This window comes from Thunnus albacares, chromosome 11 (genome assembly GCF_914725855.1).
Source record: "Thunnus albacares chromosome 11, fThuAlb1.1, whole genome shotgun sequence".
NCBI lineage: Eukaryota > Metazoa > Chordata > Actinopteri > Scombriformes > Scombridae > Thunnus > Thunnus albacares.
In genome coordinates, this window is record NC_058116.1 from 14,715,695 (window position 1) to 14,743,529 (window position 27,835).

At 41.1% G+C, this 27,835-nt stretch overlaps 4 protein-coding genes across 8 annotated transcripts in view; 1 reads left to right on the plus strand and 3 right to left on the minus strand.

The window, feature by feature from the left end:
• Nucleotides 1-2,803: 2,803 nt before the first annotated feature.
• On the minus strand, nucleotides 2,804-11,960 carry LOC122992130 (INO80 complex subunit D). Its single transcript, XM_044365744.1, has 10 exons — nucleotides 11,817-11,960; nucleotides 9,404-9,650; nucleotides 8,530-9,296; nucleotides 8,272-8,374; nucleotides 7,960-8,184; nucleotides 7,513-7,622; nucleotides 7,165-7,298; nucleotides 6,830-7,053; nucleotides 6,498-6,655; nucleotides 2,804-6,380 (listed from the first exon to the last, which is right to left on the minus strand). Exons 1-10 carry the CDS (start codon nucleotides 11,839-11,841, stop codon nucleotides 5,350-5,352), a joined length of 3,024 nt encoding a protein of 1,007 aa, XP_044221679.1. The 5' UTR covers nucleotides 11,842-11,960; the 3' UTR covers nucleotides 2,804-5,349.
• Nucleotides 11,961-12,073: 113 nt separating this feature from the next.
• Nucleotides 12,074-18,430, minus strand: LOC122992132 (NADH-ubiquinone oxidoreductase 75 kDa subunit, mitochondrial-like). Of its 2 annotated transcripts, none has more exons than XM_044365749.1 (19): nucleotides 18,328-18,430; nucleotides 17,583-17,662; nucleotides 17,116-17,216; nucleotides 16,923-17,030; nucleotides 16,722-16,798; nucleotides 16,425-16,506; nucleotides 16,144-16,274; nucleotides 15,873-16,058; nucleotides 15,649-15,783; nucleotides 15,449-15,563; nucleotides 15,197-15,342; nucleotides 14,982-15,110; nucleotides 14,749-14,878; nucleotides 14,498-14,658; nucleotides 14,240-14,394; nucleotides 13,381-13,556; nucleotides 13,161-13,295; nucleotides 12,948-13,020; nucleotides 12,074-12,661 (listed from the first exon to the last, which is right to left on the minus strand). In XM_044365749.1, the coding sequence occupies exons 1-19, from the start codon at nucleotides 18,342-18,344 to the stop codon at nucleotides 12,570-12,572; spliced, it is 2,229 nt and encodes a 742-aa protein (XP_044221684.1). In that variant the 5' UTR covers nucleotides 18,345-18,430; the 3' UTR covers nucleotides 12,074-12,569. The 2 variants fall into 2 exon arrangements, with proteins under 2 accessions (XP_044221684.1, XP_044221687.1); XM_044365752.1 differs by lacking the exon at nucleotides 18,328-18,430 and adding an exon at nucleotides 17,958-18,049.
• The window catches only part of LOC122992131 (disintegrin and metalloproteinase domain-containing protein 23), a 31,181-nt gene continuing 20,968 nt past the window's right edge, over nucleotides 17,623-27,835 (plus strand). For 2 of the 4 annotated variants that reach the window (XM_044365745.1, XM_044365748.1), the window contains exons 1-3: nucleotides 18,148-18,198; nucleotides 26,191-26,575; nucleotides 27,224-27,441. In XM_044365745.1, the coding sequence (XP_044221680.1) occupies nucleotides 26,500-26,575; nucleotides 27,224-27,441 (294 nt within the window). In that variant the 5' untranslated portion in view covers nucleotides 18,148-18,198; nucleotides 26,191-26,499. Of the gene's footprint in view, nucleotides 17,693-18,138; nucleotides 18,199-25,142; nucleotides 25,267-26,190; nucleotides 26,576-27,223; nucleotides 27,442-27,835 lie in introns of those variants that run through there. The other 2 variants (XM_044365746.1, XM_044365747.1) reach the window with 2 other exon arrangements.
• Nucleotides 19,178-23,259, minus strand: cmklr2 (chemerin chemokine-like receptor 2). The gene is made up of 3 exons (XM_044365754.1): nucleotides 22,809-23,259; nucleotides 21,576-21,698; nucleotides 19,178-21,463 (listed from the first exon to the last, which is right to left on the minus strand). Exon 3 carries the CDS (start codon nucleotides 21,447-21,449, stop codon nucleotides 20,370-20,372), a length of 1,080 nt encoding a protein of 359 aa, XP_044221689.1. The 5' UTR covers nucleotides 21,450-21,463; nucleotides 21,576-21,698; nucleotides 22,809-23,259; the 3' UTR covers nucleotides 19,178-20,369.

Genomic DNA, 27,835 nt, shown 5'->3' on the forward strand with positions numbered 1-27,835 from the left:
ACTGAGGTTTTCGTCCATTCATTCCATTAACAGGGCAGTACCATCATCTAGTTTCTAAAAATCAGCAGACTCTGTTAGTCTTCCTAGGAGCTGCAGTGGTACTATCTTATCTCCTCAGCGTACCTACAGCTTTAAATTGCACTTCAAGTATAAATGCCTTCGACTATAAACAAAGTAGCCATAAAACAGTAGCATGAGACTTACAGTATTTTGCAGGTATGACCCGTGCTATCTGGGACAAAGACCACCTGGGGGTCTCACAGCTGGTCGTGCGGTGGCCGTATCTTTCCATTGGGATTTGTGTGATTCAAGATGCAGGCGACTCATTTTTTCTTTTCGGTTGTACAGTAAATGCATATAGACCTAGACACTGCTCTCAGATGTAAATATTAACACGAAGGTGTTCAGAGACCAGCGGCACCGCTACTACTTCTGACTGTAGTTTAAAAGGAACGTGCATGATAGTATAACAGTATAAAAAACAATAGGGTCTTCGCCCTTTGGGCTCAGGCCCTAATAAAGCCTATTGGTCGGCCTGAGCGGTATGCGTTGTAGCATACTCCTACAGGACTGGAGGATCGTTGAGTCCTGACCACAGTTGAATCAGCCTTAGAGTATTTGTGATGAATGGAATGAATAGTATCAGCTTTAAAAATGTTAATTCAGAAGTTTTTGTTGTGATTTATTTTATTTTCTTCTCTTCCCCCCCTCTGGCATTAAAAATGCAAATGCAGCAATACTTTAAAAGATCAAAAATATTTCATTCCTTGCCAGAAACATGAGTTCATGAACAAACCGACTCATTTTACTCCTCGGAGACGAAAGGGAGTCGGATGATGTATTCTTCTCGCCATGGGGCGAAAAACACGGCACACAGTATCATATAAACAGAACATTCCCTGCAAAGTTATCTGAATACATCACAGTTTTCTCTTCTCTGCTTACTGATTGTGGTCAAATACACAGTTGAGTTAGTTAAAAAGTCAAATACTTTCTTTTTTTTACAAATATAACGTCAAGAAAAGGTACCAGAATGCTACTTCAGTTATTTCCTTATTTCTGCTCTTCTCAGCTCCCATTGAGACTTTTCATGTGCAATGTGCCATGTAAGCCCTCCACCCCAAACTCAGACAAATTCAATACAATTTGCACCTTTTTACATGGTCTGATATGACTCGGTATCTTTTTATGTGTTGCACTTTGTAGATTTTCTTTTGGTTTTCAAAAAAATATGGTACTTAACAAGGCTACAATGTTATGTTGCAGTTACACCAGTTTTATTGTCTTTTTTTTTTTTTTTTTCTCCCCCTTTTGTGTTGTATGGCAATAAAGCAGTGTGATCGCCAGGAGTAATTTCTTAGCACAAGTAGGCATATATTAAACTATTTTTATAACCCAAAAGAGCAGTATTATGTAATAGAGGGAGTCTGTGACGTGTTTAAAAGTATCAGTAAACACTGGATAGCAATCACTAAAAATGTACATTTTCATTTTGTGTGACATTGCTGGCAGTTTATAGTCCAGTATACATGTTTGCAAATTCAGGACAGTGCTGTTGGATTTATTGGAAGTTGTCAAATGATTATGGAAAACAAATAAAAATCCAGTACATATTTGAAGAACATTTTTTTTGCCATTGTTTCACTAAGTCAAACATCTTAACTCATTTGAGACATTGAGCTTTTTAAATTTTATGTGATTCACAACAGTAAAACTGCCTCTTTCAACCCACAATGTCTCCAGAAAGAACGTGTTGTGGTGCTGTAAGGAAATCAGACTGACCTGCACACAATAACCGAGTTTTTAAAATACACTAATTAATCTTTAATGGAGAGATGAAATCATCTGAATCGATGAGTAAAGCCTTCGCCCTTGGGCGGTGACATTCTGCACCAATTGAATGCTTCAAATGCATCCAAGTTATTTTGAATGTCTCAGATCTCTTCAGCTTGAGTTTTAAGAAACTTAATTCTCACCTTGGAAATAGAAGTTTTACTTACTTTTACTTTCGTTCATATCACATGGTCTTCATCTGCTGATGTAGTTGCACAGTTGTAATGAAACCGCAGACGTCCACGTTTCCGTTTCTTTTAGCACTTCATGGCCCTCTTGTTCACTGTGGCTTTAAAACCGACAAGGCAAACTTCCATCTGATGAAGATCATATGATATGATCAAAAGCCCCAGAACAGCTACTAAATGGACCTCATGTTAAGAATATTTTTCTCTGCTTTTTTCTTATTTTGAGCGGCTTTTAAAATTGAGATATAAAATCAGTGTATATGGAAGTTTTCCAGTCGCTCGTGTGAAGTAACCTGATAGGACGAGTCTGATCAAGTCCATTCAGGCTTGATTAATCATCCATCTGCATGTTCAAAATTTTTAATTTTCATATTTAACTGAATTTATGCCACCAATCCTATGAGTAGTTTAATTTTTTAAATCTGAACTTAACCAAAGCAATTCAAGTTACTTAAACAGTTTTTTGAATTTTAGAAACTTGGAATTTTCTATCAATCTTTGAACCCTAAAATCTTTCTGAAAATGAAACCCATCTGCTGAGAAAGACCATATGATACAACCAAACGCCTCAGAAATGCTACTATGTGGAATTTGTGGTGAGATTATCCATTTAAAATCCATGTTGTTGATATTACACAGCTTATTGTAATTGACATTTTTAAAGAGGAGGATCTAAACCACATAAACTGAGATAAATGATGTTTAAAGTAAAATATTAAAATATTATAAATTGTACATTTATAATTTCTAAGGAACTAGTAGAATAAAAACAGCAAACTGTGTCAGCAAATACCTCACAGCAAGTTTTATTTATACATCCAAAAACAAAAGATCAAATTTCTCACACTATATACAGATATTACATACAGTGTTTGTACACATATTACATAATTTGTACACAAGAAAAATATACATAAAAATGTAAACCTTTGTATACAAAAAATACCTTAGACAAATTAAACAAGACCAATAACAAAAGGTGACTAGATTAGCTCATCCTATCTTTAAAAACAGTAATACAGTACATTCAATGAATATAGGAATTTGTCAGCCATCTCTGAATTCAAGCAGTTACATGTGCCTACGAGCCCTGTTCATTTTGTTCTACGTGGTTGTCAGGAGAGTAAACTGGTGCAACTAATCTCATGCTATGTGGGTACAGCAGTATTGCCTTGCTTATTTCAAACAAACATTTTCATCCAAACAGATTTTTTTTGTTGTTTTTTGTTGGTTTTTTTTTTTTAGGGGGCACCCTTCATGACTTTAAGTGACAACGCTGCAGTCGCTGAGAAGCCCAGTCGTCTCTGGCGGAGCTACGGGTTTTACACGCAATAATGTGTTTTCTCTTTGGAAAGGAGAGACAGAACTGGGCCTTCTCACAGCTGGAAATGGGGGGTCTGGTGCAGGCTCAGAGCTGGTAATGATGGCCGCTGTTAATTCAATGAGCGTCCAAGCAATAAAAAAAAAAAAAAAAAAAAAAAAGGCAAGACAGACACGGGACATGTGAAACACCACCGGCCTCATCCACTCAATTCTGTGCAAATCTGTGTTGAAATACAACATCCGTTGATCTGTTTTCCTCCAGGAAATGAAATAGCAATGCATATATTCCTGTTTCATATCACCAAGCATCAAGCCTTTGACCATAATCTTATATTAATATTATGCTCTCACACAAACGGTCGCTGCCCCATGCAATCTTAGACTTTTAGCAGGTGTTTAATAGCTATCAAAAATATTCTCCATCAGAATATTATTAAATACATAATGACAACATACACAGCTTCAAAGAGAACGTACAACCATTTTGATAGCCATTAAAAACAATAGACTTGATCTACAAGACACAGGTTCCACTGAATACTACTCAATAATTCACCAACAAACCCCAAGATAGAGATTGCTACTCTATATACCTAATACTCAACAATGTCTGACAAGCTGTCATATGTCTAATATAATATCTATCAAAAGCCATGGTTGTACTGCTGTATTAGGAGCTCTCAGGTGGCCTAAAAATTAACATCAGACCCCAGGTTTGCATCATTTACCTTAAAATCATTTTATTATGGAGTTGTAGAGTAAAACAGACAGTGCTATACCTCGCATGTGCGCAGCACACCAATCTATACCATAATATTACACCTGCCTGGTGAGTAAAATATGAATCTTCAATACAAATCGACTAAGCAGTGGAGTCCCAAAACTGAATTAGCCTTTTATGAGACATGCAAGACTATTGTATATGGGGACCAGAGAGCACCTTTGAGAGTAGACACTTAAAAGTCCCTGGATTACGCCTTCATCATCCTTCAACACTGAAGCTCATTTATTAGCCTTAGAAATCGACTCAAGTGTGACCCGAGCGAAGAGGTTGGGCTGACCTGATCACTGGTCTCTACAGGCTCTAGTTCAGAGTGAAATTCGTATAGAGACCAAAATATATTCCTGATCCACATCAGACTGGATTCACCGAGTGAAGCTACATGTAATGAGACCAATAAAATACCTTACAATGCTAGATTTATGTTAATGTGTTTATTGCTTTAAGAAACTATATTTACCTTCAAGTGTCTACTGGGCCACTCAGTCCCGCAACCAATGGTGAGGTCAGAGATTTTAACGTCTGAGCAAACCAATAAATGAGCACATATACAGTATACACAATATAAAAACAACATTTTAAAAGTATTTTGGTAAATTTATATGACTGTGAAATCTGACTCATTAAGATTCTATATCATGATAACGGTTAAATAGCTTGAAACATAATGGGTCACAAATATCACGATCTGCACTCTTGTTTTTCAAAGGGTTGACAGAAGCAGTGTATGAAACAGATGCAAAAATAAAAATGCAATGGCCATCTGAGCAAGGCAGGGTACACTTGATCATTTAAAGACAGGACTGAACCGGCAAAGCAAACGAAACCGACCACTGATTGAGGATTCTACGTCAATAGATTCTGAGCGCTGTGACACAGATAATCTCTGCTAAAGGTCCTTCTGCCAATTTTCACCCGTTTATTTCATCACAAAATCTGTCTGTGACTGTAACCCCCAACTGACGAAACCACAAGGCATCAAACAAGTGGACTCACACTGACTTAGAATCCCAGAGACCATCTGGCTACAGAATAAAAGAATGAAAATAGAAAATATTGAGGAAAATCTGAGGTTGTGCAAATTCATTATCAAATAGTGCACGATTACCACATTGCACACATGTAGCAGACGAGGGAAGGGTGGTCAATCAGAAGCCAGTCGAGTGGATTGTAAGTGACTGTGAGTCCACAGACCATCACGCAGCCGCTGCAGGCTGCCTGCTCTCATTTACTTTGCGTGAAGGGTGGTGTGGCGCTGTTGGCACTTGCAGCGGTGGCACTAACTATGGAAAAGCCAGCGGGGGGTGCTGTGGAGCTGTGGCTGGGTTGCACGTCTTTCGGGATGCCACTGTGGGAGGCCAATTGATGGCCAAAGGCCGCGCTGAACTGAGGGAGCTGTTGCTTGGGCTGTGTGGAGGTCAGGGGATCATGTGAAGAGGATGGCAGGGAGGACGAGGGGGCAGGGGGTGTCGATAAGCCTGTCAAGCCACTCTGAGGCATCGCCGAGAGAGCAGCCATGGGCTGCAGCGTCACAGAGTGGGTGGTGGCGGGGGGAGTGGACAGGGAAGTGGATATGAGATGACTTTCTGATCCGATGAGATTGCCAAACTGCGTGGGATCGGTGAGGGGGAGAGGGAGATTGTTCCATGATGAGCGTGGGGGTCCTGGTACACCGCTAAGAGGGACTTCCAGCAGCAGAGGGGTGTCTGTCTGGAAGGAGCTGGCATGGGGCGAAGATATTTGGTCACTGTATGGGGATGGCACATGCTCACTGCTGTAGTGGCTGCCTTGGGGAGATGATGTGGGAGCGTCTGACTTGGCCAAGACGTGGGACGTGTGCGTCCGGGAAAACGTTCGCTCTGTCAGGGAGGTCTGAGTGAGCAGGGAGGTGGTGGAGGGGGCTACTGTAGAAGAAGATGAGGTCAGGTTAGAGCCCGATGTTGGGGGCTGGTTAGTGGGCTGAGATGGTGGCGAGGGGGGAAAGTGACCCCCTGTGGACTGCAATAGATTGTCCTCCAGCTCGAGGCTGGTGAAGTTCTCTGTCGGGATGCGGCTGTTGAGCAGGTCCCCCATGCCCCCCGGCTGGACTGGACCAGGGAACACAGACATGGCTCGGTGGTCCACTCCTTCTGAAGGGGCCAGGTCTCCCATGGAGGTCAGGCACACCAAGGAGTCTGGGTAGGACCCCATAGCCTGCAGTGCACGCACCAGCTCCTCAGCCTCCTCCGTGGTGGGCAGTAGCTCCCCGTTCTTACCTACACACACACACACACACACACACACACAACATTTATCATTACTAAAAGACCAAGAAGACTTTTGGTGTACACATGAAATGTATAATAGTGCATAAGAATGTGTTTAAAGACAACCTTCAAACAAATCAAAGTCCTGCAGGTCGTCAGGTAATCTGGGTAACACGTCGGAGAAATCCTCCTGGTTTAGCTCAAGGTCATTTGGAATGTCTGCCATTTCATTGGTGATATCGTCAGGAAGCTCTTCTGTACTCAGGTCTGGAGTTGAAGGGCTCCTGCCACAAAGATGAGATGAGAGAGCTTAGAAAAAAAATACAAGCCGCTGTTGTAAGTTACATGTGAAGAACATGTGACCTGAGAGCCTCTGAATGAGACACTGGATCTCCACACACACTAAATTTTTCAAGTCAACAGTGTAAAGGGTTAACAGAGACACAGGTGTAGCAGACCTGATGCTGGCCTGTGAGGGCATTGCTAGGCTTGTAGAAGGCATTCCCAGGTTCCCCTGTGGCAATGCTGGAGGGATGGGTTTCTGAGGCCTCCATGGTCCTCTCCTCCTCTTCTTCTTGTGTTTTTTGGTGAGCGCCGGTGGTTTGGTCTTTTTACGTGGCTTGCGCTGTTGCTGCTGCTGGTGCTGCACTCGTCTGTTACCATCCCCACGCAGGAAGTTATCCTGTGTGAAACGTATGGGAGAGCTTTGAGTCTTGACTCACGATAACGTAAGCCTGTGTGAAATCAAGCAGAGCGATCAATCAATAAAGAGAACTTTTAACATTGGACTCACCATCTTTTTGGCATGCTCTTCGCAGAGTGGTGTCTGGTGCGTGATGTCAAACACAGGGATGGAGCACTGCTGACCATCCGCAAATTTGGCTGTGCAACTAGCAAAGAGCTGCTGGGAACGATTCAACAGAATGTCTACAGACAACAGTAAAGGAAATAACACAATACGCTTGATAGAGGGCGTGAGATCATGATACTCCATCACGAGGGGATACATCACAGCATCTGGTTTTTAAAAATATATTCATTAAAACCATATTTTCCAACCTCAGTGGATAACAGAATCACAGCGATTGTGCTGCGCTTGTAGCGACCAGCTGTACAATCGGTGGAACTGTGCAAAGGATACGCTGAAAACAGTGTTGAGTGAAGGGCAGAGCTCTGTTGTTGCAGGCCTGGCCCTTTGTGCTGCCTGTGCAGGTCCCTGTATCTGTGTTCTGCTGCTTTGCTGGAGCCACACTGTAGAGACATTCAGATCCAGGACTGAGTGAAAACAACTACAACACAACTACTGCGCAATGCCACTTGTGTGATGCTTTGTACATTTCAAATAAGAAGGTGAACACTGCATGAAAATAAGACAACAACAAAACAAGTAAGTCATAAATGCAGCACACATTTTGAATCGCACCAAAACTGAATTTAAGCCTTCCATTATTAATGCAAGGTGTGTGATGGCAGGTATGTCACCATGTTAACCCAGCTGGTATGTATTAGCACTTGGGGTCCTAATCTGATTGCATTCACATCAGTCCTAAGAGAACAAAACTGACAAACGTGACAGTTGTGAGAATACCTTGAAGAGCTTCGAGAGGCACCACGCAACTCCTGGATCAGCTGGCCCGCGCAGTCAGGGTTTTTACTGGCAGCGTGCAGCAAGGCTTTGCGGAAGGCATAGCGATATCTCTTCTGGCGGATACTTGCCCTCTCCTGCCTGCACATGTGCTTGTATTTCTCCTGGAGGTACGAGCAAAGCCTAAGTAGTCGTGTTCTCCGAGACGAACCGCCATCGTCTTCCAACCTATTTAGGAAACAAATCAATTAGCGATCATGATGACGAAACGTCAGTTAAAGTTTATGCTGTAAGGTGAAGTATTCAGATACCAACCCATTCTGTGGTCTCCAAGAGTTCTGACAGGGAACAAATCTATCTGTGTCCTCCTCCTCCTCTTCATCGTCATCATCAGCACTGTCCTCTGACCAGTCCAAACCTGGAAGAGAACTTGTTAGAACAGCTCATCTGTCTTAACAGGCTCATATCTCAGTAGCTACTGTTTATCAAGAATATCTTACAAAGTGGATTTAAAAAGTACAGCAAAACACACTGAGTTTGAAAAGTGGTGGTAAAAACATTAAAATGAGGCACCTAGATGAGGAAAGAGGTCTCCATGCTCCCGGTGTCTCTTGGCACAAAGCTGCACCAGATGTTGCAACCTGGCCAGGCAGCTGGCAGAAGGTGAAAAGGCAGCGGGACGCATGACAACCAAGTGTGTAGCAGTGAAAGGCATTTTCCTGCTGAGTGATGGCCCAGAAGGTTGCACTGGACTGGGTGCTGCATTAGCAGGCATCCCTGGAGGCAGAAAGTTGACTGTCTGAGGTGGTGGTGGATTGCATAATAAACCCTGCTGCTGTCCTGGGAAGATGAAGGAAGTCACGCTGGAGTGCTGGGGCGGCTGGAGAAGACCTGACTGCTGCCGTGGGAGATGAGTGTTGAGCGGTGACGAGGGGTGGACACGGGGGACGGGGGAGGGGCTAAAGTGCTCAGGAGGTGGCTGGAAGAGGTCCGTGTCATGGCAGAGTTTCTGGTTAAGCACCAGCCGACTCTGTAATTTCTTCTTGATGGCGTTGCTCTTCCGAGGAGTGCCCACCTCCTCCCCGTCTGTGTCGTCCTCATAAAAGGCAAAAGGGTCCAGGAGTTCCCCATCAGGAAGGGGTAACAGGCGTGTACATGGGGGAGATGGTGGAAGTTCATCTAGACCATTGGAAGCTTTCAGAGCTAAAGAGGGCACAGTTATGTTGAGAGCCACTGACTCCAGGTGAGCCCGCGAGCGCATATCCTCCAAAGCATCATGTTTCTTTTTCCGCTCCTTCTTGGGGATAAAGCCGAGAACCTGCAGGTGACTGTTGCAGTATCTAGAAAACAGGAGCACATCTTCAACATGCTGCACACACATATGAGTGATATCTGTTCTGTACAGCAGAGTTAAATCTGCCACACTCACGCACACAAACATACACACCTGCGGTCCTCAGACTTTGGGATGGGGTTGGTACATCGCTGGCTGTTGTACTTGGCCACATATTCACATTGCTTGAAGGGGGCCGTCTTATCCTCCAGAACGTGCCGGATACAGAAAGCATAGCCATTTAGTCTGCGCTGCTTGCACAGCTTTGGGCTGTACGAGCACAACGGCTTATTGTCCACCTCTGAGAAGTGTATGTGTTTGCCTTCATACATCACGTGACTCTTGTCCTTGACAACATCAGCTGATGGGATAAAGTCAGGGAAAAACCAAGAATTACATCACTAACACTTCATACTGAGAAGGTAACCATGCCTGCATATGCAGGGTTAGAAGGCAGGGAAATATTAGTCACTTTAACAACAGGTGACTGTTTAGTCAGTCCTTCGCTATTCTAGGTATTCAGTGAGATCACGTATTCAGTAAGTTGTCATAATTCTACAACATGAACTGCTGCTTCAATATGTTTACTATCATGTCAAAAATTACATTTCAGTTGCTACTGCGTTCATCATTTGATTATTTGTCTATTGAAATACTATACAAGTCTATAATTTGCATATTGAACCCTGTATTATGGTTAATTTTTAAATACTTAATTTAGGGCATTGCAGTCTGGACAAACTCTGGCTAGTTGCCTTCACACCCTCTGATTTTCAGTCACAAAATCTCTCATGGAGAGACTGGTGTTAAACAGAGGGTCTTTCATTTTATTCAACAGTCCATTCAACTATCCTAAAAGCTTACATGACAGTAGTAAGGCTCTGCATATTGCAAGACATCGGTCTGCTTGTACACGGAAAAAGTAAAGCCAGAAATACTCGCTCGAGTGTAGTCATCATTACAGGGCGAGCTGAAAACTCAACTAGAAACACGAAACGTGTATAGTGCTTTTTTTAAAAAGAAGAATGTAGCGCTTATTAATAATAAACAAATGTAATGCTACAAGTAACGTTATATATACCGCAATACCAATCTACAGTAGTATCTCAGCCGCTATCTTTCACTTTCATTATGGTATTTTTTTTTAGTTAGTTTTGAGCGCGCTACACTTCTGACACCTAAAGTATAAGTTGGATACACAAGGAGGGGTCGGCCAGGTGTCATTTATAACAAACTGGGTTAGGAATAACAACTTTAGGCTGGTTAGAGAAGGAGACCGAAACAGGCAGCAAACGGTGACTAACGTTAGCTTGCCAACATTAGCTTGGAGCCGATGGACAGATGTGAAACTTTATACTGAGGAATTATAAACGTATCTACATGTAACACATACCCGTGTCCTAACTCATAAGACACAACTTTACCTATTTTGAGGTCGAAATACATTTTATAAACATTGATCAGCCATTAAAACTCGGACACAAATGCTAGTTAGCTAACTAGCTATCGAAGCTAAAAACACAAATTAGTAGGCGGTAGCTAACCAGGAAACGGAAACATCAACGAATGGTAACACTATAAAAGGTCTATTTTCAGTTTAGTATCATTTAGAAAAATGTGAGCGTAATTATAACACACAAACAATAATTGATCGGCCCCAGTAGTGGCATTTTACAGTATGTAAACATGATACATTTATGGCTAAATACTTTCAAACAAAGGGTCTACATACGAGGCTTAGGGCCTGTCCCTGAAGGCCTCCGTAATAATCGATATAAATTATAGCCAATATCGATACATAATGTGACATTAGGCAGGTACAAGACTTAAAACTACCGACATAGCATAACTCTCCACACCTGCTTGAGGTACTGAGTCATTTGCTCAGATCACAAGTTATAAAATAAACGAGTCATTAAGAACGAGGCCTTTTAGCCTCGTTAGCCGGCGGCCTTGAGTAGTGGCCGCTCGCCCGATTGAAGCCAGTGCTAAACGGCCCGCTCAGAAATCGAGGCCGAGGCTGTGTGAGATCCCGCTTACCTTGAATTGGTATGGGCTGTGTAAGGTATTCGCTCCAGATAGACGGCCGAAATGTCTATTACAATCAGCTAGGCTATTTGTGCATCGATATTCGAGATAGAGTAGTAATAGTGATCTTCATCGAGCTCGGAATATCTTGAATTAAGGATGCATGTAAATAAAGGCTATCCAGAGCAAATTATAAGCAGAAGGTAGGCTTGCTCAGGATTTTTGTTGGATCCACAGCAGACTCCTCACAGCACCACTACAGGCACTGCGGGGACATGACAACAATCCGCTCAACAACAACAACCTCTCCTACCATATTGGAAATTCAACTTTGTTAAAAAATCCCCTACAGTGTTGAAGTGTTATGTCAAACTCTTTGTGGAAGACATTGCAGTTTGTGTAACGGGACATTGCCGTTTCCATTTTCCACATGTACAGACTATTTGGTTAAAACATATTGACAGAGAGGTCCGACTGAGTGTTTGAGTGTAAAATCCACCTGGACCACGGCTCTCATCCTCCATATGAATGAGTTATCAGTCCTGCTGCCACACTGTTGCCGACTGATGATGGACCACGTGCCAATCAGATACCGGAGCTCGAGACTGCAAAAGTGGAATCGATAACATACCAAAAACAGATCCACCCAAGGCACCAGCACATATATGATACTTTTAACATTTTCTTTAACAAAAAAAAAAAAAAAAAAAAAAAAAAAAAAAAAGAGCACAAACTTAAAGAGAGGGTTTGCAAAGATTCATTAGGCTTGCTACAGAAAACTGGTTTATTAAATATCATACTTACAGATAGCTACACTTGCAATATACCACAGAATTTAGGAAAATATAATTTAACACTTTTAATACTAGTTTTTTTTTTTTTTTTTTTTTTTTACAGGAAGACAAGATACTAGATTGTACTTTGGAGCATTTTAAACCTTTGGTCACACCTCCTAAAATGTGAATGCCCTAACAAGTGCAAACATAAACTGGTAAGGTGCATCTCTGGAGTTTTGGTAAACCTAAGCTTACGTCTTGATTCTGCAAGTATCACAAACACAAGTTTCAGCAGGTTAGTACAGTGTATAATGTGTATAGATGATGAGGCATCTACTATAGGAAAACAGCTGGTATAATAAAACACAATTGCAAGTAAGTGTGTTTCTAGGAATGTGCAAATACAGGAGTTGTGCGTATCATTTTTTCTTTTTCAAGACTTTCATTGTGCATTGATTTTAGATTATTTAGCATATTTAGCATATGGCAGGCTCGTCTACAGCTTGTGCTCCCTCTTTGACGGCTTTCACACACTTGGCCATCGTCTGGGAGGCTCTGCTTATCGGATCTGTGGATAAAGGTTGAGAGCAGATTTAAAATTTGCATATTTAGAAGTTCAATTACCTGGATAAAAAATCTTAAAATTACATCTACCCTTTCTCTGTGATCTTTAAAATCGAACTTTTTTTTCCAACACCAAAGCCTTTGTCTGTGTAATCTCATGATTTCAATTTGTTGTTGTTGTTATGAAACATGTTCTTGTTTTATGTAAATTTTGTTTTTGCTTTCACTAATTTCATTTACACCAGGTTTGGTCAAAGGAGAGACACTTGAATTGAGTACTAGTGGCCCACCTGTCATATAGAAGTCTTTCACAGTAATCTGTGGAGGGACTAAAGGTTCAGTTAGGACAGCCTGGTTCACTGCCTGAAAGAGATAAACCACATATCACCATCATCATGGAGAACAGCGCGGAGCAAATTCAATAAGCTAAACTAAAAATAATACTTTTATAGTGCCTTTTCTATAACAAACTAAACAGATGCTGAAGGAAGATAACAGCTTACCTTAGACAGTTCATTAGCCTGCTTAAAGTAGTTGGCCTCCTCAACGTCATCATATCGCACCAGATTTGGAGAAACCTCTGCCAGTCTCTCACGCACTTCATCAAGGGTGTCATAGGGCAGAGTCACTCCAGCAAGCTTAAATGAGGACAGAAAAATACTCAGCATTTGGTCTCATTTCTTATTATTTATTACAACATGGGCATCTAGTATTATAGTTCACCTCAGATATGGCTCTGATGATCCTCCAGTCCTCCCTGGCCATGCCTGGAGGAGTCACAGCCACTTTGGTCTGCTGGGCACGGCCCTCGGTGTTCACATAGGTGCTACATTTTTCAGTATATGCAGCTCCAGGAATTATGATATCAGCCATTGGTGCACCAACATCACCGTGGTGACCTGGGAAATTACAACACGGACCACTTATATTAAAGTTAACAAAACATATACAGATGGATGACAAAGGAAAAACCAACATAAAGTTCCACTGGAACAGCTTCAATGCTCCTTGGGATAGATTGTACAAGTTTCTGCAGCTCAACTGGAGGGAATTCACTCATTTTGTGTTTGCTGTTTAACACAAAGTCCAAAATCTCCAACAGGTGTTCAATTGAGTTAAGATCTGGTTACTGTGAAAGCCAAAGTATATGATTCACATAATTTTAATACTCATCAAACACAGCTTCTTTCCCACTGCCATAAGGACCCTGCAATAATCTTTGCAATAATCCCTGCCTGATGCACCTGCATTTTAAATGTCATGTCAATGTATATACTGTCTGTAAATATTGTGTAAATTTACGTATATAGTCTGTTGTGCCAGTCCTGTGTTAAGCTGCTATCTGTTCTATGTCTGACACAGTGTTATGAGCTTCCCTATATGCTCGACCTCAGTCGAGTGGTCATTCAATTGGTATGGAAGCCTCTGCATTTGTTATGTTTCTTCACTCATTTCAAGTTTTCTTCTTTCTGTGAATTATTTGTCAAGAATTACACCTCCTTTCTCAGATGCTATACATAAGTGTATGCAGATGAGAGATGCTACAGTAGAGCTTTTGCTGCTGTGAAGTAAAACAGCTGACCTTGATAAATTATGAAGCTATCCTTTGGAAGGTCTTGGCGAGTAATGCAGCCGGCATCAGCTCCTAGAAGGAACAGAACTTTCGGTGGGTTCTTTCGGATAGCCTCCACTCCTGGCTTATACCCAAGATCAAGCGCAGCCACTTGACTGGCGACCCTGAGGACGCAGCAAAACAGCACAGCATATATTACAGTAAACATCCCCATTGACAACTGTAATGCTATTGACGACTTCCCCCCTAATTTTCGAAGACAATGACCTGTGAAGCACATTGAGAACTTTCCAGGTTTCTTCCACTTCACTGCTGACACGAGCATTCTGCGCAATAGTTGACACAGCGGCCATTATCGCAGCCCCATCTTCTCTTTGCAGGCAACTGCTGCCAACAACAACAACAGGATGCTTTGCTTTAGCCAAGACCTGCAAGGCGAGATAAATAAACAAAATTGGGAAGGGACATTCAAGTTGATTAATAACATTCATTGTATGACAAGAGTGCTTGAATGTTACCTGAGAGAATGGGTGAGTTCCTGACGCTATTTCTTGAAGAACCTTGGCAGACTCCCCAAGATGGTCATAGGTATAACTTAAATCCACCTCCCTTCCCACTAGAGCCACTTGCAGCTCATTGTGAAGCCAACTAAAACCGAGAGGCAAGTTCATATTAAACAACAGACATTTTTACTTAACATTCCTAAGATTTCAACATTTTTCAACAGTCAGAGATACTGTATTTCCCTTGCCTTTTTCTGATTCGTGCATTGAAAAGAGGAGCCTCATAGCGTGGGTTAGTCCCAACCAGAAGCAGCAGGTCAGCTTCCTCAATGCCAGCAATCCCAGTGTTAAGAAGATAGCTTGAACGCAGATCAGTTCTAAAAAAAAGCCAAGGTCAAAATAAGGAACCTCACATAAAATCTGCTTTGTACCAGTATCAGTTTTCCTCCCTGTATGTTCTTACCCTGCTCCAGTGATGGGGAACACCTCCTCAGTGCACAGGTTGTCACTATTCAAACGGTTCAGCAAGTCTTTCAGGGAAATGAGAGTCTCTGCGTCCACCAAGCCTCCAACAACAGCCGCAACATCATGTCCTGCAACTCCTTGCAGCTGTCAAATCAAACAGATGCTATTCAGGGAAGCCCGGGGTTGACATCACAGGTTGCAATTTAACCATATGCTGTTAGGAAAAGCTTAATCATCATAAATTACATACTGCTCCAGCAACTCGAGTCAGCACATCTTCCCAGGTTGTGGGCACCAACTGTCCAGACTCATTTTTCACCATTGGCTGGGTAAGTCTCTGCCGCTTAAGTCCATCATAGGCAAACCTGTCAGGAAGGAAGCGAGTGAGAGTTCAGCAGTGATTCAAAGATCATACACACATATGTGAAGGAACTTTGTGTGGTAAGGAACCTGGTTTTGTCTGAGATCCACTCCTCGTTAATATCCTCATTAATACGAGGAAGGATTCTCATCACCTCACCGCCGCGAGTGCTCACAACAATGTTACTACCGACAGCATCCAGAACATCAATGGATTCAGTCTTCCTGTTGAAAACCAAAGAGATAACATGAGTGTAAAAAAATAACCTTTGACACCAAAAAGCTGATCATAATGTAGAGCACAATCCAAAAACCTGGTCTCCCAAGGGCGAGCAGTGAACGCATATGGTTTAGAGGTCAGGGCCCCCACTGGGCATATATCAATAACATTCCCAGATAACTCCGACATGAACATCTTCTCCACATAGGTCCCAATCTGCAGGTCATTGCCTCTGCCTGTGGTGCCCAGGTCCTCCACACCAGCAATCTCACTGGCAAAGCTGTAAAAGTGAAATACAAATGTCGCATTTAGTTACACTTTGAAATTTACAACCGCATCTACTGTAGATGTCAAGCGTGACTCACCGCACGCAGCGAGTGCACTGGATACAACGAGTCATAATGGTTTTGATGAGTGGGCCAATGTTCTTGTCCTCCACAGCTCTTTTGCTCTCTGTGAAGCGGCTCCTGTCACTGCCAAACTGCATGGACTGGTCCTTTAAACAAAAAACGGTTTTCAGTCTTCTTAATAAATCTTACAAACAAAACCATGTCTGTCATATATGCAATCAAGCTGATTAACAGGCATATGAGGAACACATCTACAATGGAGGTGGTGATTTTCAAAACTACTATTTTTGATTTACCTGTAGATCACATTCTCCCCCTTGATCACAAATTGGACAATCTAATGGGTGGTTAGCCAGTAGGAACTCCATCACACCCTCTCTGTGTAAGATTAAACAACAATTTTGAATTTAATTGTTTCAGGTTACCTAACATAATAGAAATACAAGTGACCATTCTCCCACAAAAATATCATATCACTGCCTGTTAAACAATTAGGTGTAATTATAGAACAATGTTAACTTTACAACCCAACTACATCATCATCAGTACACCACAAAGCCTGCAATGACTTTTAATTTTAAGGGTGAACCTACCTGGCCTTCCTTGTTTTGTCAGAGTTGGTTAAAATGTTCCAGCCCTTCATGACTGGCATAGCACAAGCTGCCACTGGCTGGAGGATTTAAAATATAATAATAATTAGGCGTAGCCCTGCCTTCAAATATTTAAAATTAACAAAGAAATACTAGACTTAAAGATTTGCATATCTACCTAAATAAGACAACAAAAAAACATACCTTAGGAACTTTCTCTATCTCCACAAGACACATGCGACAGTTTCCAGCAACTGACAGGCGCTCATGGTAGCAGAAGCGAGGAATCTGCATGCCTACTTTCTCACATGCCTAGGACGAGAGATATTATGACTCAATATATCAACAAATTAGCTACATTATTCAGCACACAGAATCCATGAATTTGCCATGTTACCTGTAACACAGTGGTCCCTGGCTCCACCATGACAGGGATCCCATCCACAAACACCTCCACAAGGTTACTGGCGGCTGCTGTTGCTGTGGCTGCAGCGCGGACTTACAGCACAGACAGAAGACAGTTTTATGCAACACTTCTTTCATACAAGGACTGTTACGGGTAATTTTAATAAAGAAATCACTGCATATTACTATGAATTCATGGTGTTTCACAGTAATGACAAGTTACTGACACAACTGACTAAATTGAGCCAGCAACAGCCTGGCACCAAATGTGGTAGCTGGCAAATCTGTAATCCTGACTGTAATCCATCAGTGGAGCAAAGTGACAAGGCTTCTAGGCTTTGACAAATTTAGTGCTTGTACACAACAAACAAACTGGCTATTCTGCAGAAATACAAGACACATATTGTGAATAACGAAGGCACGGCCAATTGATCAGCTGATGAAGTGGCATATTGTTACCATTGTTAGTTGCAGCAGCGCCTCTTTTGGTAATTGCTGCTGGAAAAAGACTCCGGCTCACAACAGGCAAACGCAACATGCTGTAAAAGAGGCAGGAAGGCACATTATCTGTAAGGTTCATCTCTACTAGTTGACTTATTTCCAACAAACAACTATTTAAGATCATTATAGCTGATATATGGCGAACCGTGCAGCCCTCACACGATTACCAAAACAATAACAAAAGCAACGTTAGTGAGCTGAGGCTGCTGCGGCATGTTTAAAACAGCGTGTCTAAACATTTCAGGATGCAATGTACAATGCTTTACAGGTATAACTGAATATTTCACGTTTTTGACAACCCCACGTCAAGATAGAAATGTAACGAACTCTCACACAAACAAGAGCTAACTGGCCAAATGATGCGCAAAGCTAATGTTGACAGCAAAGCTAGCAAAGGTTGATATATGACATGATGCTAACTGTGTCGGCTCGCGACATTGTCGTCATATTCCATCGTTGCTTAGTGATAAATATCGACTGAAACGTTAAATCTAAAAACCACCATTTTAACATAGTTTCTTACAAACAAGCTAACGTAACACACGTAACGTTAACGTCAACGGACTAACTAACGGTAAATGCTTCTCTAGTTTATTCTGATTTAACCACACATTTCAAACGTTCGTTTAATGGTAGAGTAAGGCAATACTATAAATTATCTAACGTTACATGCCAAACAATGTGTATTGATGAGGGCACTTACCTCGCCAGTGTTCTCATGAGACTGCCTACTACGCAGATTGCGCACCGTCTTTTCTGCTGCGTCACGGATTAAGTAATCCATTCTGTATACCATAATCCTCATTGGAAGGCTACTTTTCTGTAAATGCTGATCTAATGGTGCAGGTTTTCAACACTAACCTAACGCTTAAAGCATGTACTCAGTGGTGGAGGGTAATTTAACGTTAACTAAGTACATTTACTCAAGTAGTGTACTTAAGTACAATTTTGAGGTACTTGTGTTTTACTTGGATATTTCCTTTTTATGCTAGTTTATACTTCCACTCTACTACATTTTAGAGGGAAATATTGTATTTTCTACCCCAATGCTTTTATTTAACAGCTTTAGTTACTTTTCAGATGAAGATTTGACACAATGGTTAATATGACAAGCACAACACATTGTTAAAGATGAAATCAGTGGTTTCCAACCTTTTTGGCTTTTACAAAAAGCAGTGTGTGGTCGGGGTCACATATCAGATGTCTGAGTTGTTAACAGCTCCACCAAATACTGATTTTTCTCTCTAAAATACTCACATGGTTTCAATTCAATAAATGTTCAAATTATCCAATATTTCACCACAATTCAAAGATTATAGAATAAGTGCCAAAACTGAAGACAGATTTGTGTATCAGAACTTTGTTTTTTCTTCTTTCCTCTCCCATTAATCATCTCACGATCCCTCAGATTTATCTGGTGGCCCTTTGGAAGGACAATATGAGGGAAAAACTCAGATTTAAGATGTCAATCATGGATTATTCCTTTTTTCAGCATATAATGGATCACTTTCAAGAGTACATGTCTTAAAAGAAACAGTCTAGAGAGTTACAGGTCCACTAAAGTTTTTTATACATAAAGATGAGCATACTTAAACAAGAGCGTGCTGACTGTTGTTGTTGAAGAACGGTACAATATTTGCTTCCAACTGTTTGCATTTTCATATCGGCAACTTTCCAGTCACAGGATGCTAACTAACCCAACAGTGATAACCACGATAAGTCAGAGTTCACCAGTAGGAAATAACAGGAAATGGCTGAAATTGTAAAGAGGCCCTCAGGAAAAGAAAGGAAAAGCACATCTGAATTTACATCAAGCGTGTGTCAATCCCCCCTGGAAATCTCATCTGTGTGTACATGAAACTCAAGGCCAACTCTTTAATAAGGTTACAGGCTTTTATAACATCAAGTCAAACAATGCAAGGAAGACACTCAAACAAGGTACAGTTATGTGTTCAGAAAAACACATTAATTATATGCTATTTAATTGGAATATATTATAATAAAACATTTATACAACCCTCAGCTGGTTAAAAATCTTAAAATACATTAATAGGTGATTCTAGCAGCCAGTATAAAAATGTACAAAAACATAACAATGTTGACTACAATTAGATATCTGCGTCATATCTCATCTTTAAGCAGAGTAGCCTATTGTGCATTAGTGAGCAGATGCCCTTTGTTCAAAAGAGTACAATAAAAAATTCTGTATATATGTAAGATGCATTTCATTTAGGACTGTAACATTTTCAATATTGATTAATTTATCAATTATCTTCTAAGTTTATAAAAAAAATAGTGTAAAATGTTGATCACTTCTTATCTGACCAACAGTTATTAGCAAATCCTTACAACTGAGAAGCTGAAAGCAGAACATTTTTATTTTAAAAATTATGTAAAAAATGAACTGATTACCAAAATCATTGCTGATTAATTATCTGTCGATCAACTAATTGACTATTTCAGCTCTAATTTTCATTTTGCCTCTTTTTCTGCAGGTTATGCAACAGAAAAATAAATGGAAAGATACAAACTCAGTGTGCATGGAGCATGTGCATACTTTTCCATCGAGAGTAATTGTCGGTTGAAGTGGGCATAACTCCGTCCAAATGAAACAAAATAGGAAAATCTTAACCCTACAGCTGGAAAGAACAGCTACGATAATCCTCCACATTTACGCCCAAATTATAGCCAGTCTCACCCTCATATTTTTCATGGACAACTACGAGAGTCCGTGGATGATTGCGATCATAGCTTTGACGACTCAAAGGGCTCATCCGGTGAACTGTCCTGAGGAATCCCTGGCACAGTCTCAATTTCAGTGGCAGAGATTGACTGGCTGAACTCTCTTAGTGAGCTCTTTGTGATATCCAGGCACGCACGCTTCAGGATATGACGAACCTTTTTGCCCAGGAGCATATAGAGCAGGGGGTTAATGCAGCTGTTAAAAAAACCTAAGCTGGTGGCCAAAGGAAAGCCAGTTTTCAGTATGTAATGTAAGTAAAATGAGGAATGTATGGATAACTCCATCAAGCTGAAAGTGTGAAAAGGAGCCCAGCATAAAAAGAAGGCCAGAATCACTGCCGAGACTGTTTTGGAGAAGCTAGACAGGCGAACTGAGCCCTGAGATCGATTCACTTTGATTGTCAGAAGTATGCCTGTCACACATATAGCAGTAAACGGCAGAAGGAAGCCCACAGTGGTACGGATGACCACTATTATAATGTGTCTTACAGCTGCCGTGTGTGCGTCCTGTGCATGGAAGTTGTTGAAGCACACAATCTTGTCATGTACCTGCATGGTGTCGCGAAAGATCAGTGCAGGACAGCTCAAGGCGGCAGCTAGCGCCCATATGCAACCACATATCACCCAGGCTCTCTCTACAGTGCGATACCTTTGAGACCAGTTAAGGTGGACCAGAGAAACATATCTGTCTATACTGAGCACTGTGAGAAAAAGTACACTGGCGTACATGTTCATCACAGACACAAATGAGTTAATCTTACACATGATCGCACCAAAGTCCCAGTGGAAGTCCCGCAGTATGTAATCAATGTAGAAGGGTAGAAAAAGCACAAATACAAAGTCTGCGATTGCTAGATTGAGCAACCAAACACTGTTGACAGTCTTTTTGCTTTTACAGCCTGTCACCCAGATGACGATTCCATTTCCAATCAGGCCGAGCACAAAGGAAACAATGTAGACGACCACTGAGATAATGTGCGTAGCTTCCCTCTGGCTGTGCTCTGCTTTAATTTCTTCCAAGTCGCCATACTCTAGGTAATATTCATAGGTGTAGTTTCCGTAGTCCTCGCTGGAGTCACCCATTATTTTGTAGTTATCTGCAGGAAGGGAAATTTGATGATAAGATGCATTCCTTTAAGGTAATCTGTAAACACAGCGACTTAAAGAATCTCAAATATGTTATAATCAACTTCTACCAGAAATTCTCACCCCACACTTTTTGTTATCCTGCTGGGCTGCTCTCCAAAAGGGATCCAGTTGCCTGTCCCGTTCTTCTTCCCAATCATTCACTTCCTGTGTAACTGTTAGGGCTGGGTGTGTTCCTGAGAAATCCTGCAACATAGTGTCAACATCCCCTGAGTTCATGAATGTGGACGGTGAGATGCCCCACAGATGAGGCAGAAAGAGCCCTCCTAGTATGATTCACTTTGTTTGTTATTTGGTAAGAGACTGTGGAAAGACTGACACATACTGTTACACAACTTATACATGTAGAGGCTCAATTTTAATGTCAGAACAGAAAGAAAAATACCAAGGCCATCACCAACAAGGCAAGTTTATATTTTTGCACATATCAGCAATTTAGTATCATCATCAATGCCAGAAAAGCTACAACTTGTACTCAAGTTAGATAAAAAATACATTTACCGTCAATCTGTGGTCTGAGGTCAGTGTTTATGTCATAGATTTTTTTATTTACCTATTTCTAGTACTCATTACAAATACAAATATACAACAATACTTTACAAATAAAGGCTAGTAGGAAACTGGAAAACAGAAATGTAAGTAAAAAAATATAAGGAACAGGAAGGTTTAAGCTATTCAAAACAACCAGAACAACAATAGGAATAGGATTTGCACCTTTAAGAGAAAAAAGAAACATGGTGTAGTAATCAGGCAGGTATCTGTGACTTTGACATGAAACTATGTTGGAAAAAGTAGACTTGACAATTACTCTAACAAAAATAACAGACAAATTGCTGAATGCACAATTAGTGTTATCGACAAATCAAAAAGATAGAGGTAGAAGTCTCCTGTAGGTATTTCTGTAAACAATAGAAAAACAAGTGTTTTAGGAAACATCTAGCCAACTGCCAGAAGAATGGGACTTGAACCTCATTTTTAACGAGAAAAAAAGAAACATGGATAAAAAAAAAATATGGCAACAATCTGTGAGTTTGCCATAAAAAACTATTGGAAACACATCAGTTAGACTAGACAGCAACTCAAACAAAAACAACTGCAAACGACAAATAAAGAAGTACTCATTATAGTCTATATTAACATCTCAGTAAACAATACAGAGAGATTATAAAAACTAATATAGCCTTTCAAATCAGAGATCACTGAAATCATGGCACAAAAGTGCCACATACACACTATTGACAGTGTGTATAAAGACGGAGTGCATTCTTAGGATTTGAAAGGGAGCGCATTGCTTACCCAAAAGTGCAGCGCTTCCTTTTATCAGTTTTCTGGATCAAAACATCGACAGCTCTCGCATCAAAGTGACTGCTAGTCCTTTAGCCAGTCCTTAAAGTCTTTCTGCGGCTTGTGTAGTCTGTCTTTCTGTTGAGTCCATCCAAACTAAACTCCAGTTAGGGGGTGCACAGAGGAGTTGAGATGTGCAGTGGGCGCGCCTGGCTGACGCGTCATACATGGACCACAGAATGAAGAGAAGTTATTGGTCACCCGCACGAAGAAGAATGCTTTCATTCAGACGAGCTGCGGCTGCTTTTCATAACAAGCTGGGTAAACCCTCAACGCACGCTCCTTCCCTCACTGAATAAACGGGAAGGGTTTGAATGCTGCAGATTTTTTTTTGTTGACATACAGCAGATTTTTTTTCTCTCTCTCTCTCTCTCCCAAAAGCACCAACTGCTTCAGTAGGAAGGGCCAACTCAGGGGAAATTTATTCAGGGGCTGTTGCTGCCTCTCTCACTTCTTCATTTGCTTTCCTCTAACACGTTGCTTGGTGCTCATTAAAAGAGGATAGACTTGAGACAGTGCAATGACCCTCATAGTGCACTGACACTATCATATAATGTAACATGTTACATGTTAGTGCTGTGACCTTCATATGTTTCTTTATGTTATTACATGCAGCATTAATATGCAGGCCCGCTCTGCTTGACAGATTTATTGGTTCATGTTCATGTCAACAGCAATTTATGTTTCTAGTCTTTAAGGTAAAGGTTCCTTGGTTGGTGAATGTAACGCTGAAGTTTATTTGCTGTGTTTGTATGTATGATTTGTGAATTGTGCACTTTAAGTATATTTATGTAATTCTGAGACAATTTGATTTATGAAGGTTTATATATTAAGAGGATTGTGTATGATTATATTGTAGACTTATTTTATTCATGGATGATAGGCTCATCATAGGCTGAATTTGGATGTGCAAATAGGCTTGACTGGACTTTATAATGTTTGATAGAACAACTTTCTAAATCCAGCGTTATTTCAACCCAGACACAAATTAGACTGGTCTGGAAAATTATGTGCAGTTATGTTTTTTTTGAAAGGGGTGATTTAGAATTGTGCTTCCATAAAGTTGTAAGACTTGGAGAAAAGGGGAAAAATTTTAGGTCCAAATTGATGCAGCAGGTCATAAAAAATAATAATTACATTACTACTACTACATAGTACATAAAAATACTACATTTTCCATCATGCAACTCAATAGTGTCTGTCGTTAGGTCCTACTTGCCTGGTACATGACCCATGTCTTTCCAATTCCATGTAACACAGGCTTTCAGTTAATTTTGGAGTCTGCACACCCAAGCCAAGAAAATCCCCAATGACATCATCAGTGGTTATTTTCTCAGACTTGGTAAAGCCACAGAGGACATTATACAACTGTTTTTACAGGCTGAATGAGTAAACTAACCGTCATGTGTAAAACCAAAGTGCCTTTTTAAATTATTTATCTCTACATTATCCATGCATGGCAGCCACTATATCAGGTATGGTTAATGGGGAGGCTCCAGCAAATGAGTAACAGGCTTCCATGGAGGTGTGGGAGAAGGTGACAGATTCAAGAAAGAAGGGTCCAAATTGCTGCAGCAGAGGCCGAGATATCCTGACTTTTCAAAAATGGGTGAGGCTCAAAAGTACTTGATCCTACACTTAGCCTCCTTTTTTAGACCCCCGCATGTTTTTAAAACTTCATGTCTCCAGTTTGCAAAACAGGCTTTCTGTTAAAAATGAACAAATCTGAAGCCTCAAGCCCATCTCCGACTTGACAGATGACATTGTACACATTGTGCATTAGAAGTAACATGAGCAAGGAATGCTGGTTCTTTAGAGTGTCTTCAGCAGCTGTTTTTACAAAATATAGCTACTTTTCCGCTTAATCACAGATAAGGGCTGCAGTTGATATAAACTACTGCTACACTAACAAATAGCTCCCTCGTCCACACCCAAATCAGCGATGTCATAAGAGTCAAAGATAAAACATCTGTGAAGCATAGCCAGAACTTCTTTTCAGATTGAACATTTCAGCTTTCTGCTCTGCGTGAATCATTGTGGATTTACCCTTTATATCTTGAACAAGAAGTGAAAGTTACTACAGGTTGTGTGACAGTGAATTACCTTAAAGGTCATAGGATACTGATGATGTTTAAATCTCATAATTTTAATCAGCTGACCACTAGACTAATTCATATTAAGTTATTCAAAGTTAATAGCAACTTTTCTAAACTGCTGCAGCTTGAACAAAGACTTAGACTGTTCATGCGGACACTGCAGTTAACTCATCCCTTCTTATTTCATCAGATAACCAGACAGCCCTGTCCCAGTTGTCTCCATCTCCAGCGACCCAAAATGACCATTTCATCCACTCTGTGGACCATTCAGCCCTGAGGGGGGAGCTGTCACATCCTCCAGTTGCTCTGTTTGTGTGTGTGATCTGCGTAGCCTTACAATCAAACCTAAAAGTCATACCAGGCCCTGATTAGAGCCATGGCCCATGTCACAGTCTTTCTTGAAGATATTCTGCTGTCTCATACAAGGACTAACTGGATAGGGCACCTTAAGTGTAAACGTAATGGAGCAATCATCATCTCTTGAGCACCAGTATTCATGCTTTTCCTCACATACTGCCTCAACAAGCTAGCAGCACATTCATGAATTACTCTCATTTCCTTTTATATTCACTTGCTCATCCATGGCACTAAAATTAGCTGTTCAAACATGCAATGTCTCCTAAAGTTTGGATCAAGCTCTTAAGGGCCTCTACTGACACCAGTGTTTTTACAATAATGTTGCCAAGAGAACATTTTACCAATACAGACTAAATATCTCATAAATTGGCCCTCTTCACAGCAGACATTTTGATTTGTAATAGCAGGAAAAGCGTAGGTGCAACTACAATAACAGTAATGATAGCTCCAACAATAACACATGAAGGCAGCCATTATTAAGAATTAAAAGTTACAGCTGTGTGTGTGTACCAGCTATTATTGTATCTGTTGTATTTGCTTCACAGATGTATACTTTCAGAGTGGAAAAGTAATATCTGTAATATATTTTATCTATACATATCTATATTTTCATCTGTATGGCATTAATTAAACTTTTTAATGGCTTAGCAGCTCACCTCACCATTACAATGACTCTTGGGCCGGAGTGACCATTTAAATGCAGAATCTGTTTTGATGGAACATACTACTTTATGTGCATCAAATGCATAAAATGTGAAAATAAATATATCTATATATTCTCTTGAGGCTACCCCCCCCCCCCCCCCCCCTTCATGTGATCATCATTAATATACAGTCCTCCTGTCTCACCGCTCATCTTCTTGGTTATTGTGTCTTTGAAGTCACCTGCACTGGCTTTCTGTGGCCCTGGAAGGGAGGGAGGACATCTTTGTGCACATCCATCGAGGAGGAGTCTGCTGGAGGACTTCCAGTAGCTGCCTGGCCACCGCCTTCTTCCTGCTCCCCCCTCCTCCTCCTCATCCTCCTCCTCTTCGTCCTCAGCATCGGCTACTGCAGCAGCAGCGTCCCAGTGCCTCCTGCATCCATGAAGAAAGCCCTCATGCACGGCACCTCCCCGCCACGATGGGCCGCAAGCTATTCACTGCGTTGATGTGTTGATATTGAGATATTTCAGTTATGAAATATGAATCATGCATTTGATATTTCTGGCCACTTTGCTCGTCAGCATCCTTTCGCTTTGGCTTCATCCATCACTAGCGTCATCCGGTACGTATTGCAAATCGCCTTCTGGCTTTTTTTTTTTTTTATCTCTTTCACCTTATTAAATACATATTTCACTTACTGTGTTTGGCTAAAATGATACCAGACGTTGTATTGTATGTGCACATCTTCGCGTTTCCCCCTCAAGAAGGCAGGGAACTATCATATGTTGTATGCGGCGTCTTCAACGTGATGGTGTATGAGGGCAGACTACAACATCTCAGCATCTTTTGTTCAGCTTGTAAAAATAGTACTCTTTATTATGTATGAGTGTCTCATTTGAATTAAGACCTATTGAAAGGACCATTCTTGACTGAAGTGCATGATACTCAGCAGCTGTCTGAGGCTGTTTGAATTAGTATTGCATAATGAACACTGCATGTATCTGCTGCAGAGTTTTTCACTTTGGCAATAAGCATATCACAAGTACCTTTCAATGAAATGAAGCAATTTATATTCTGTATTCTAAATCAGCTTAGCTGTCGTATTTGGCTGTCAGTATACTATAGCATGTAACCAATCTTGCTGAACTGTGTCCCGAAGAATTGCCCTCAGTATTATCAATGTGTTTCATGAATAAAGGACGACAGCTGGCTCGGTGTGTGAGGTTTGTGTCAGGGTTTTCATGTCTGTGCGGTGGGGATTTTCTTGCAGTTTCTCCAGGAGCAGAGGACAAGGTTGAGAGGGACGCAGTGCCACCACTGCTGGAGCAACAGGCGACTGCAGCACCTGCTACAGACAACACAACACACCATGCAGTAGAGCATGTGATCACCTACCCCTCGCGGTTGATCTACTACCTAAATGAGGACTCAGAGAGTACCTACCATGATCTGGACACCCGGGCCAAGAACCAAGCCACAGAGGGCCAGGTAAGCCAGCGCTGAGGGCGGATTGACGAGGGAGATTGATACTGGGGTGCAGTGGAACGTTATTTCTTGGAAATACTCTTGTGATCAATAGCAGGAGTGGTCAAGGCTTTTAAGCTTTAGGTCCAGCTCACAACTTTACCATCACCCTGGTTTTGCTTACTCGTCTTTAATATCATTTTATCACATAGTGTTAGACACAGACAGTACATACAGTATATAGCACATTAACAGACATGTTTTATGTGTGTCCTCAAGCACTGGTATACTAACTGAACAATACCATCTGTCACACATCCAACACATCTGTTTTTTATTTGCTGTGCTGTGGATGATGTCGAAAGAGGACTCTAGAGGATTTTTGATATGCAGACTGCTATATCTACAGCTTTCCTCC